General features: G+C 40.4%; 1 protein-coding gene across 2 annotated transcripts in view; it reads right to left on the bottom strand.

Moving 5' to 3' along the window:
• Window positions 1-13,871, bottom strand: part of tfg (trafficking from ER to golgi regulator) — a 154,922-nt gene that overhangs the window by 127,881 nt on the left and 13,170 nt on the right. The window contains exons 2-3 of one of the 2 annotated variants that reach the window (XM_041211528.1): window positions 13,114-13,203; window positions 9,423-9,623 (exon numbers count right to left, since the gene is read on the bottom strand). In XM_041211528.1, coding sequence (XP_041067462.1) covers window positions 9,423-9,612 — 190 coding nt within the window. In that variant the 5' untranslated portion in view covers window positions 9,613-9,623; window positions 13,114-13,203. The remainder of the gene's footprint in view (window positions 1-9,422; window positions 9,624-13,113; window positions 13,204-13,871) is intronic. The other variant, XM_041211526.1, reaches the window with a different exon arrangement.

The raw sequence follows: 13,871 nt of genomic DNA, 5'->3' as shown, positions 1-13,871 counted from the left end.
AGAAACTGAAAGATGATATAAAATGCTCATCCATGATGTTGATGGAAAGATATCAAAACAAACCTTAGCCAATTGTTAAGAAGCTGGAAAGATATAGGAGTGGTTGAAACAAATACAGAGAGAGATTGGCAAAAGAAAAAAGTACAAATGAAACAAATCAGGAATTAGAACAGAAAATACTGGAAGATACATTTCACTGATGCCAATATAAAGGAGTGGGAAGCTAAGGTCTTAAGTCACAATGACCAATGCAAAAGTGCCCTGCAGAAAGACGAGATACTGTTCCTGAAGCCTGTGTTGAACCTGCTCTGAGGAGCATTGGAGACCAAAGGTGGAAACATCAGAGCAAAATTAGGAGGAAGAATTAAAGTAGAAAACCTCCAAAAGTTAGAAGTGTAACAGAACAGATGTTCAATAAAGTAGTTGACTAACCTGCATTCGGTATCCCCAGAAAAAAACAGACTGCACAGTGGGTGGCAAACACAATACATGAGATTAGAAATAGCACACAAAAATTCTGGTCTCACATTGAAGGAGAGCTAACGTCTCTGGACAGTGGTGCGAGAGGAAGCACAGCGATAGGTGTTGTATCTCCTGTTGTGACATGGGAAAAGTGACAGGAGAAGGACTGCTGGAATTAGAACAAATCTTGGGTTTTTTTGGCAGGAAGCAAAATAAGAAATAGATAAAACAGCAAAATACTGCAGACTGGAAATCTGAAATAAAAACAGAAAATGCTAGAAATACTCAGCGGGTTAGGAAGCATCTGTGGCGAAAGAAACAGTTAACGTTTAAGGTCAAAAACCTTCATCAGAACTGATAAAAGTGAGAAATGTAATAGGTTTTAAGCAGGCAAAATGGGGGAGATTGGAAAAAAAAAAAAAAGGTCTGTGATAGGGTAGAAGACTGAAAATGACAAAAGAGTAGGTGGTGCAAGGCCAAAAAGAGTGATAATGGGACAAGTAAAAAAATAAATGATGTGTCTAGAGGAGGTGTGAAAAGCAGCAGCCACCTGAAAGCAAAAATAGGGGAAACTCCTGAACTAAACCAAAACTTGCAAAAAGGAGAAAAAAATAGGGGCAGAGATTATGGTCTGAAATTGTTAAACTCAATGTTGAGTCCTGAAGGCTGTTAAGTGCCTAATCGAAAAATGAGGTGCTGTTGCTTGAGTTTACACTGAACTTCACCGGAAAACTGCAGTTTTCTTTAGTTTTGATATTTTTTATTAATTCTCACCAATTTCCAAGGGGACTAAGCTTGTGGGGAACATAAAAACCGACTGTAAAAGTTTCTATAGATATGTGAAGAGAAAAAGATTGGTGAAAACAAATGTAGGTCCCTTACAGTCAGAAACAGGGTATTTATAATGGAGAGCAAAGAAATGGCTGACCAACTAAATATATACGTTGGTTCTGTCTTCACAAAGGAGGACACAAATAACATACCAGAAATGTTGGGGAACACAGGGTTTAGTGAGAGGGAAGAACTGAAGGAAATCAGTATTAGGGGAAATGGTGTTGGGGAAATTGATGGGATTGAAGGCCAACAAATCCCCAGGGCCTGATAATCTACATCCCAGAGTACTTAAGGAAGTGGCCCTAGAAATAGAGGATGCATTGGTGGTCATGTTCCAAGGTTCTATAGACTCTGGAACAGTTCCTACAGATTGGAGGGTAGCTAATGTAACCCCACTATTTAAAAAGGGAGGTAGAGAGAAAAAAGGGAATTATAGATCAGTCAGATTGACGTCGGTAGTGGGGAAAATTCTAGAGTCCATTATAAAAGATTTAATAGCTGAGCATGTGGAAAGCAGTGACAGAATCGGACAGAGTCAGCATGGATTTATGAAATGCTTGACAAATCTACCGGAATTTTTCGAGGATGTAACTAGTAGAGTTGATGAGGGGGAACTAGTGGATGTGGATTATTTGGGCTTTCAGAAGGCTTTTAACTAAGTCCTACATAAGGGATTGGCATGTAAAATTAAAGCATATGGGATTGGGGATAGTGTATTGAGATGGATAGAAAACTGGTTGGCAGACAGAAAACAAAGAGTTGGAATAAACAGGTCTTTTTCCAAGTGGCAGGCAGTGACTAGCGGGGTGCTGCAGGGATTGGTGCTGGGATCCTAGCTAGTCACAATATAAATGATGATTTAGATGAGGGAACTAAATGTAATATTTACAAATTTGCAGATGACACAAAGCTGGATGGAACGGTGAGCTATGAGGAAGATGCAGAGATGCTTCAATGTGATTTGGACAAGCTGAGTGGGTGGGCAAATGCATGGCAGATGCAGTATAACGAGGATAAATGTGAGGTTATCCACTTTGGTGGCAAAAACAGGAAGGCAGATTATCTCAATGGCTATAAATTGAGAGAGGGGAATGTGCAACGAGACCTGGGTGTCCTCGTATACCAGTCGCTGAAGGTAAGCATACAGTTGCAGCAGGCAGTAAAGAAGGCAAATGGTATGTTGGTCTTCATAGCCAGAAGATTCGAGTACAGGAGCAGGGATATCTTGCTGCAGTTATTCAGGGCCTTGGTAAGACCACACCTGGAATACTGTGTGCAGTTTTGGTCTCCTTATCTGAGGAAGGATGTTCTTGCTATAGAGGGAATGCAGCGAAGGTTTACCAGACTGACTTCTGGGACAGTGGGACTGACTTATGAGGAGAGATTGAGTCGATTAGGATTATATTCGCTGGACTTCAGAAGAATGGGGGGGGGGTCGTCTCATAGAAACTTATAAAGTTCTAACAGGACTAGACAGGGGTAGATGCAAGAAGGATGTTCCTGGTGGTGGGGAAGTCCAGAACCAGGGGTCACAGTCTGAGGATACGGGGTAGACCATTTAGGACTGAGATGAGGAGAAATTTCTTTACCCAGAGAGTGGTGAGCCTGTGGAATTTGCTACCACAGAAAGTAGTTGAGACCAAAACATTGTATGTTTTCAAGAAGGAGTAAGATATAGCTCTTGGGGCGAAAGGGATCAAAGGATATGGGGAGAAAGCCGGAGCAGGCTACTGAGTTGGATGATCAGCCATGATCATAATGAATGGCGGAGCAGGGTCGAAGGGCCGAATGGCGTACTCCTGCTCCTATTTTCTATGTATGTTTCTATGCATGTTTCTATGAAATCTCTATGTTTCTTTGAGAACTAAGAAATCCTCAGTCTACTGTTTAACATCCAACCGGTGAACACCAGGAAGCAGAACTCCAGGCCGAACAACAGCATGCTCCTCGACGTCTACCATCGCCTGCAGAACTGACCCAGTCTCTGTGTACCAACTTCATCTTGCAGTATCAGTACCAACTGTAAAGAGAACTCTACAACTCCAGTCTTCAGCCGGCTGAATTCAAGCTCCTACATGAAAGAACTCCTGAACTGGACTCTGCCCCTGGACTCTGATAATCAAGTGAACTAATATCCATTTCTGTGGCTCTTTTACTGTTACTATCCATAGTGGTAAAACTTTCTCTTTTTTTTTCCCTATCTCCCCCTTACTATGTGTTTGTGTAATGGAGTGGGATGTTGCAAACATTCATCCCCTAGGTTTTGAATGTGAATAAACTAACCTTCTGAAATAATCATAGCAGGAATTTGTTGCAGATTATTAGTAAATTGGATCTCTCAAACTGAGGGTTTAGGAAAACACTCCATAGCATACTTTAAAATAATTCAAAACACCTTCTGCTTACAGATAGTTGGTGAGGGAAAAGTTTGCCTTTCTTTCTTATCCGTAATACTTTTCTCTTAGTATAGTATATGAGATATGGGACAACAGAAGATATCTTGAAGCTCTGTGGGAAAGAACTTCTATCAAGTTAATTCATTCATTCATTTTTGATTATAAACTATATGCCTCAGGTCTTCACTTCCATTGACACAAATCCACTTTAAATCAGTTTCTGGTCGATTTCGGATGTTTCTCAGAGGCTGAGCATGTATTAACAGTTTCAGTGTCAAAATGTTACCAGCCTTAAATAAAAATATATTTTACATTTCAGAAATCATAAAAATCCCATAGTTAATCAGCTAATTTTACTAGTATACGCTAAATACTGATTCTTGACTGCACTGACCTGTAACCCAATTCTACTGAACATAATTCTAGTCTCTAATAAGTAAACGAGTAATGTTTAGAAGATATCCGCTCAATCTGAATTTGTAAGAATTTATTTTGTGATGGGAAGTGAAAGCAACAGGCTTTCAAAAAAAAAATCACAGTGATGTTTGAAGTTCCAATGCATAGAATCACAAAGCAATGAGCTGGAGGTGTGTACCTACAATCCACCATTCTCCTCTCAGCAGCACTACTGCGATGCTATGTTGAGTGGGGGCCAGTCTTTTTCCCCAAAGGTGTAGAGAAGAGGGAAAAACAAAAATTATTTGGTTTGTAGTCATGTATCTCCCAACTAAAAAGTACATCCTTCCATAAATAAGGACTGCAAAACTGTACACAGTCCTCTACGTGTGGTCACGCCAACACTTGGTAAAGTTGCAACAAGGCTTCACTACATTTATACTCCATCCCACATGCACCAAAGGCGAAGATTCCATTTACCTTCTTAATTACTGCTGTACCTGCATGATAACATTTTGTTCCTGTACAAGGCTAGAACTAGTGGACACAGTTTAAAAATAAGGGGTCTCAGATTTAAGATGGAGATAAGAAGTTTTTTCTCTCAGGAGGTCATTAGTCCATGGAATTCTCTTCCCAGGGAGCAGTGGAGGCCGGGTCATTTGATTATTTTTAAGATTGAGTTAGACAGATTCTTGATTGATAAAGGCGCCAAAGGGTATAAGGGGTAGATAGGAAAGTAGAGTTGAGGCCACAACCAGATCAGCCATGAAATTATCAAATGGCAGAACAGGCTCAAGGGGCTGAATGGCATACTTCTGCTCCTAATATAAATCCCTCTAACTGCAGTATTCTGTAGTCTCTCTACAGTAAATAAAATTCTGTTTTTCCATTCTTCCGACCAAAGAGGATAACTTCACGTTTTCTCCACTTTATACCCACTTACAACTTATTTATAAACCTTAGGAGACTGTGACCTCCTCATACCTTAATTTCCTAGCCATCTTTGTATTGTCTGCAAATTTGGCTACAATGTACACAGTCCCTTCATCCAAGTCATTAACATGGGCTGTAAATAGTTGAGGTCCGATCACTGATTCTGTAGCACCTCGCTCGTTATAGTTTATTTTGTCATATAAAAATTATCAATTTTTTTATTTGTTCATGAGATGTGGGTGTCACTGGAGGCCAGCATTTATTGCCCATTCCTAACTGCCTTTGAGGTGGTGATGGCAAGCTGTGTTCTTGAACCACTGCAGTCCATGTAATGTGGGTACAACCACAGTGCTGTTAGTAAACATAGAAAATAGGAGGAGTAGGTCATTCAACCCTTCGAGCTCGCTCCACCCATCAATTTGGTAATCATTTATCTCAACACCCTTGCGCTCTCCCCATACCACTTGATGCCTAGAATCTAGAAATTTATTTCCTTCTTAAATATATTCAGTGGCTTATTCAAGAAGGGAGTTCCAAAATTTGACCCAGTGACAGTGAAGAAACAGCAACGTTGTTCCAAGTCAGGATGGTGCGTGGCTTGGAGGGGAAATTCCAGGCGATGATGTTCTCATGCATTTGCTGCCCTTGTCTTCCTAGGTAGTAGAGGTTGCAGGTTTGGAAGGTGCTGTTGAAGGAGCCTCGGTAAGTTGCTGCAGTGCATCTTGTAGATGGTATACATTGCTGACGCTGTGCGTTGATGGTGGAGGGGGTGAACTTTTGTGGAAAGGGTGTCATTCAGGCAGGCTGCTTTGTCCAGGATGGTGTTAACTCTTGAGTGTTGTTGGAGCTGCACTCATCCAGGCAAGTGAAGAGTATTCCATCACACTCTTGACTTGTGCCTTGTAGATGGTGGACAGGCTTTGTGAAGTTAGGAGATGAGTTACACTCTGCAGAATTCCCAGCCTCTGTCCTGCTCTTGTAGCCACAGTATTTACATAGCTGGTCCAGTTCAGTTTCTGGTCAATGGTAACCCCCAGGATGTTGATAGTGGGGGATTCCGCAATGGTAATGCCATTGAATGTCATGGGGAGATGGTTAGATACTCTCTTTTTGGAGATGATCAATGCCTGGCTTTTGTGTGGTGCAAATGTTACTTGCCAGTTATCAACCAAGCCTGAACACTGTCCAGGTCTTGCTGTAAACGGACATGGACTGCTTTAGTTTCTCAGGAGTCATGAATGGTGCTGAACATTGTCCAATCATCAGCGAACATTCCCACTTCTGACCTTATGATGGAAGGAAGGTCATTGATGAAGCAGCTGAAGATGGTTGGGCCTAGGACACTATCCTGAGGAACTTCTGCAGTTATGTCCTGGGACTGAGATGATTGACCTCCATATGAACACACATACAAATTAGGAGTAGGAGTAGGGCACTCAGCCCCTCGAACCCATTTAATGTCATGGCTGATCTGATTTTAATCCCATATTCCTGCCTACCCCCAATAACCTTTCACCACCTTGCTTATCAAGAATCTATCTACACCTGCCTTAAAGATATTCAAGGACTTTGCCTCAACTGCCTTTTGGGGAAGAGAATTCCAAAGTCTCTCAGCCCCCAGAGAATTTTTTTCCTCATCTCCGTCATAAATGGATGACCCCTTATTTTGAAACATTGGCCCCGAATTCTAGATCCTCCCACAAGAGGTAATAGCCTTTCCACATTTACCATGTCAAGTCCCCTCAGGATCTTGTGTGTTTCAATCAAGTCACCCCTCTCTCTTCTAAACTCCAGTAGATACAAGCCTAGCCTGTCCAGCCTTTCCTCATAAGATAACCCGCCCATTCCAGGTATTAATCTAGTAAACCTTCTCTGAACTGCTTCTAATGCACTTACATCTTTCCTTAAATAAGGAGACCAATACTATACACAGCACTCCAGATGTGGTCCCACCAACGCCTTGTATAACTGAAGCAGAACATCCTTACTCTTGTATTCAATTCCCCTTGCAATAAACAATAAAATTCTATTAGCTTCTAAATGGTAGCAGTTGTAGGTTTGGAAGGTGCTGTCGAAAGAGCCTTGGTGAATTCCTGCAGTGCAGGAATTTTCTAGTATGTTTTCTCTAATGATAGTGACGGTTTTAAGTCCCTCCCTCCCTTTTGTCCCTTGATTTTCTACTATTCTTGGGATGTTTTTACTTATCCTCTACCATTGAAGACAGATAGAAAATATTGTTCAAAGTCTCTGCAATTGTGTTTCCAATGAGTTGCCCAGTCTCATCTTCAGAGACCAACTTTAGCTACTCTTTTCCTTTCTATATACTTGTAGAAGCTCTTACTGTTTGTTTTTTATATTTCTTGCTAGTTTACTCTCATTTTAATTTCACCCTCTTCATTAACTTTTAGTCATCCGTTGCTAGTTTCTAAATTTTTTTCCAATCTTCTGGCCTACCAATAATTTTTGCAGCACCGTAGACCTTTTCTTTCAATTTGATACCATCCTTAACTTCCTTAGTTAGCCATGGATGGTTCATAATTCTCCCAGGGTCTTTCTTTCTCAATGGAATGCATCTCTGTTAACAGTTATGAAACATCTCCTTAAATTATCTAATGCATCACCTTTTAATTTATTTTTAGTTTACTTTAGCCAACTCTACCTTCATACCTTTTAATGTCTTTTCTTAAGTTTCAGACTCAAGTTTCTCACGCTCAAACCAAATGTGAAATTCTATCATGTTATGATCATCCTTGCACAGAGGATCCTATGCTATAAGACTATTAATTAATCACCTCATTATACATTAGCAGACCTAAAACAGTCTGTTTCCCACAAAGTATTGTTCTAAGAAATTGTTCTGAATACACTCAATAAACTCCTTCTCCAGGCCACCTTTGCCAATTTGATTCAACCAATCCAAATGAAAATTCAAATTGCCCACAATTATTGCAGTGCCTTTCTTATAAGCCCCTATTATTTCTTGATTTATACTTTGTCCTAAAGTGTAGCTACTGTAAGGGGCCTGCTCCCACCAATGACTCCTCCCCCTTACTATTTCTTATCCCCACTGAAACAGATTCTACATCTTGATTTGCCGAGCCAAGGCAATGTCTAACAACTCAACTGAACTTCCTTTTCCTTTATTCCTATCTTTCCAAAATGTTAAATTTTCTTTAACATTCAATTCTCAGCATTGGTCACTTTGCAACCATATCTCATAGTATACCGACTTATTTCTATTTGTGCATTCAATTCATCTATCTTGTTTAGAATGCTTTGTGCATTCAAATGAAGATCCTTTAATTCTGTCTTTTTACCATATTTCCCTACACTGACCCTATTTGCTGTTGTACTCGTGTTTGTATGGTCTGTCCCCTCCTGTCATAGCCTGGTTAGCATTACCTATGTCGCTACCCTGAACTACTGCCTCGTCCTTTTTCTTTAATTGTCTAAATTTCTGCTCACCCAAACTTTCTCCTATTTAGTCTGAAGCCCTCTCTAGAACCCTAGCTATTCAATTCACCTGGTTCCAGTACAGTTCAAGTGCAAGCTCCTTCTTCCCTAGTACTGGTGCCAGTGCCCCATGAATTGAAACCCATTTCCCCCCACCAATCTGTGAGCCACGCATTCAACTATCAGATCTTATTTATCCTATGCCAAATTGCTTGTAGCTCAAGTAGCAATCCAGAGACTATTACCTTATTACTATTATCTTATTAGCTCTTAGTTGCTCATACTCCAGTGGCAGAACCTCTTTCTTGGCCTTTTCTATGGCCTTGGTACCTACGTGGAGTATGACAACTGGATCCTTCCCCTCCCACTCCATGTTCCTCTCCAGCCCCAAGGAGATGTCCTTAGCTCTGATACCAAGCATGTCAACACAGACTTCAGGACTCTCACACTCGGCTGCAGAGAACTGTATCTTTCTAATGACTATATTGTGCCCCACTACTACATTATTTTTACTCCCCCAACTTGAATGGCCCTCTGGACAATAGTATTGTGGTCAGTTTGTTCAACCTCCCTGCTATGAGTGCAGTGCTTGCTCTCATCCACAAAGGCTTCAAGAACCTTGTACCTGCTGGACAAACGCATGGGCTGAGGTTCCTCCAGTGTTACCTTCTGCATCCCCATACTTGCCTCGTAGCCACACCCTCCTGTTTCTGAACATGGGTCAAATCTGACGCACTTAACCCAAGGGTAAACATGTTACAGTTCTCCCTCCCTCTTGCATTAAACGTCATCTTAGCATACCAGGTCTAACCTAACAATCCAACTGGGCAATGCTATATTACCATTAGTGAACTCATAAAGTCCAAAACAAGCTGGCTGGCTGGCCACCTTTGAAATTAATGCATTTTCCAAATGCTTGATTACTTTTGATAAAAATCCACCACCCACCTTCATCCTTGTACTTGATTGTGACCTCATCATTGCTCTGCAGTTTCCCGCGGAACACCCGCTGCATCATCAGTACTAGTTCATCATAGGTGATATCCTCATTGTGGATCGGGATCCGACGAATATCATCACCTAACTGAGCTTTAATGATGAGCTTCCCACTCAGATCCAGTTGCCCATTCATGGTCATCTCCTCTCAACCTAGAATGCACAAATCACTAATAGGTAATGTAATAAAAGCAAAACACTGGAGACGCTGGAAATCTGAAATAACAACAGAAAATGCTGGAAAAACTCAGCAAGTCAGGCAGCAATCCGGAGAGAAAAACAGAGTTAATGTTTCAAGTCCAATATGACTCTTGTTCGGAAACTCTTTCTCTCCCCACAGAAGCTGCCAGACCTGCTGAGCTTTTCCAGCATTTTCTGTTTTTATAACTGCAATGTGACCTTGTTGGGAGCAGGTGATGTCAAAGAAATTGCATTTTCAATTATTAAGACATATGGCATTTATCCCAGAGAGTGTTAAGAAGACTAGGGAGAAATGCTAACCACTGACAATATTATGAGGGAGTCAATGGACAGAGGGAAAAGTGTCAACAGACTACAAACAGGTCAATGTGGTGGTGTCTATACCCAAAAAGAATGACAAAATAGGCACAGCTGAGAACTGATCCATTAATCTTACTATAATCCTGTGTATAATGATAGAATTGATTATCGAGAGTAAACTTGAGGATTGTACAGGCAATCATAAACTAGCGAACAGTAGTCAACATGGGTTCACAAGACACAGGAAATGTGCAAATAGAAAGAAATTAGCTGAAGCATAGAAAGCAATGTACATGATTTTGCAATAATAATGACAGTGAAACAGGGGACATTCACCAACATTACTCCACTGAAACTGACAATAATTTAGGATTCTGCACATGAGCAGAATAACACAGAAATCCAGATGTTGCTGTCAGTGATTCTATGCTTCTCCACAGCATGTGCTGTTGAGGTCCCTCAAGGATGCAGACTCTAAGCAACCAACGAATTGATGAAAACTTCCACTTTTACAACGTTGGTCCCACTGGAAAAGCCCTTGAAAAAATTACATCTTGTTAGATGAAATGTAACTGTTCTTTTAAAATGACATATTAAACCACCCCAATGGCCCTGAAGAGCTAATTTTCTATTTGTGGAATGTTAAATTTCACCATTATAATAAAAATAACATCCAGTGTGGAATGTTTTTAAAGATTGTTAATAAGGTTTTAGCTTCTATCTTAATCCTTATCTGAATTTTAAAATTAAAAGGTGAAAGGGCTCAGTACTTTCAACTTCCTGGTTTGCTGTCTGTGAGAATACGACAATGTAATTGGCCGCTTACCCGTTTTCTGACTTCACTGCTACTGATGCCTGGAAAACCCATCAATTTGACACCAAATTTAAACTACTGTTGGGAAAGAAGTCCAAACCACAGACATCGCTAGATCTTTATGGGCAGCTTTCTTCAAGCTCAGCAGTGAGCCCCATCACTTCACCGCTGACCACAAACTCCAATCCACTTGTTAGGGATTACATCAGAGTGGGGGGTGGTAAGCAAAGTACTCTAGGAATCAATGTCGTAATCACCACTGCTTCTAATTTACATCAACAACTTGGATTTAGAAATCCAATGCAAATTAATAAAATTTCAAGTAGTACTAAACACCAAAGGGCAAAGGAATGGAGTAGGCAACTTCAAAATTACATGGCAAGTTAGATAAAACATTTTAGTGGGCTGAAATATGGCAGATGAAATTAAATGCAGAGAAGTACAAGGTTAAAAAAAGTGGGCAACTTATCTGTTCCATGAATGATGTTAACAGTAAAGTTGAAAGAGACCTAGGAATTTAAGTAAACCCAGACTCAATATGCCCAAATCACTGTGGGCAGCAATTGACATAGCCAAGAGAATATCAAAGTATATCACCAAAACAATGCAAAACACACAAAAGGAAGCCATGATCAAACTGGATAGAGTTCTGGTCAGACTGCACCTTGAGTACCGTATTCAATTCTGGTCACTAAGACACAAGTGAGACTTTTTAAATTATTATTTCATGGGATATAGGCATTGCTGGCTAAGCCAGCATTTATTGCCCATTCCTAAAGGCCCTTGAGATAGTGGTGGTGAGCTGCCTTCCTGAACCAATGCAGTCCATGTCATGTAGGTGCAACCACAGTGCTGTTAGGAAGGGAGTTCCAGGATTTTGACCCGGCGATATTGAATTAACGGCAAAATAGTTCCAAGTCAGGATGGTGTGGGGCTTGGAGGGGAGGTTGCAAGTGCTCGTGCTCCCATGTGTCTACTGCCCTTGGCCTTCTAGGTGGTAAACACCGTGTAGGTGCTGTCCAAGGAGCCTTGGTGAGTTGCTGCAGTGCATCCTGAACATCAGACACAATGCAAAGAGTCATAAGGCTGATGCCAAATATCAAAGTTTAAAGTCACCGGGAAAGTTTGCACCAATTTTACCCTTGAAAGTAGATAAAGAAATAGAAAAATATAAATGAAGAAAATACTTCAAAGTAAAATACTCAAATAGGTCAAAGGGGCAAGGGTTCCAATTAGTAAAAGGCAATTTTAGGAGTGCTAACAGGAAGTTGTTCAAACACAGTATGCTCAATACAGGCAATGAACCTAAAACATAAGAACACAAGAAACAGGAGCTGGACTAAATCATATGCTTCTCAAGGCTGCTCTGCCATTCAATAGGATCATAGCTAGTCTTCACCTCAATTGACTTTTCTAGCCAACCCCAATAACCCTTACTTCCCTTAAGAGTCCAAACAACTACTAATCTCAGCCTTAAATATCCAACAATTTAGCATCCACAGGCCTCTAGGATAGAAAATTCTAAGGGGTCACAAACCTCTTATGTGAAGAAATTTCTCATCTCAGTCCTAAATGACTGACCCCTTTTGCTAAGATTACGACCCTCCAGCAAGGTGGGATAACTTCTCAGCATCTACCCTGCCAAGACTTCTCAGAAACTTAAAGGTTTCACTTAGATCACCTCTCATTCTTTGAAATTCCAAGGTACAGGCCCAATTTTCTCAGTGTCTCCCCATTGGCCAACTCTCATATCCCAGGAATTAATTTAATGAGCCCTCATTGGACTGTCACTAAAGTTTCCTTAGGTCTGGGGGCCAAAACTGTACACAATACTCTAGTACTCTCACCAAAACTCTGCTCAATTGCAGTAAGCCTTCCTTATCCTTGCATTCCAACCCCTTGCAATAAAGATCAACGTACATAAAAGCAAAATACTGCAGATGCTGGAAATCTGAAATAAAAGCTAACGTACAGTTTGCTTCCTAACTGCTTTCTGTACCTGCATGGTAACTTCCTGCATTTTATCTACAAGGAGACCCAAATCTTTCTGAACGGTGACATTTTGGGCATAAATGTATTATTTTTCTTTTTAAATGTATTTTAGCAAACCTCTAACAGCCAAACCTGACAATTAACAATTTTAGCTTCCAGGTTCAGGCCCAAGGCTGTGTTTTGTAATCATTTGTTTAAAAGCTACTGCTTTTCCCAGTGACTCTCCTGCCACCTCTCCTCCCCACACCCCCACATTTAAGTATAATCCAGGAAGGAGATATATGCAGTCCCTCACACCATTTCATGGAGGAATTCACCAGCAAGATAGATACCAACCAGTCCCTCTCCCAGACGTAGATTCCTCATGGCTACCTCACGCCAGACATGCATGAATAGAATCCTCCACAATACGATGAGAGTGAATATCTGTTGAGCCACAGTAGACAAGATGACAAATTGTTGCCCTGATTAATATGGTTGGTACGAGGCTACAGATCTTAGTGTGTTTAAAACTGATGCAACAAAGTTGTGACATAAGCAAACTAACTAGTTGCAATGCATATTCACCAATGCCTACATCCTTTAAAAGACAATCACATTTATTTTTTATTAAAACACAATTTTTAGACATAAAGCAATCTAAAATACTTTCTTTATCTATCCTATCAAACCCTTTTACCAGTTTCAGTACCTTAATTAGATCTACATTCAAGGAAATAGAAGTGAAGTTAATACAACTTGCATTCATAATTTAACCTTAAACTCTGGTATCTTTCGGGATAACATTTAGATGCAGAAAGTTCTCAAAAAATATATGGTTAGATGCAAAACTCTCCCTTTAAAAAAAGTTGCTTTAATGATTAAGATGATCCTGGAACCTAATGCAACTATGGGCTCAACATTATTTTAGAACCTAACTACACACACAAGAGCATCACCAATACACTTGCAAAATATTAACTCTCAAATTTTAAAACTCACCTTCAAATTTGAAGGACTCCACTGACACAACTCACCCCAAACAAATTCCATCACCAGTGATTATAATGGCTTGTATTATAATGCCTTCACGTTGCTGACATCCATTTTACCCG

This window comes from Carcharodon carcharias, chromosome 18 (assembly GCF_017639515.1).
Source record: "Carcharodon carcharias isolate sCarCar2 chromosome 18, sCarCar2.pri, whole genome shotgun sequence".
In the NCBI taxonomy this organism is placed as follows: Eukaryota; Metazoa; Chordata; class Chondrichthyes; order Lamniformes; family Lamnidae; genus Carcharodon; species Carcharodon carcharias.
This window is presented reverse-complemented; position numbering and strand designations above follow the sequence as displayed.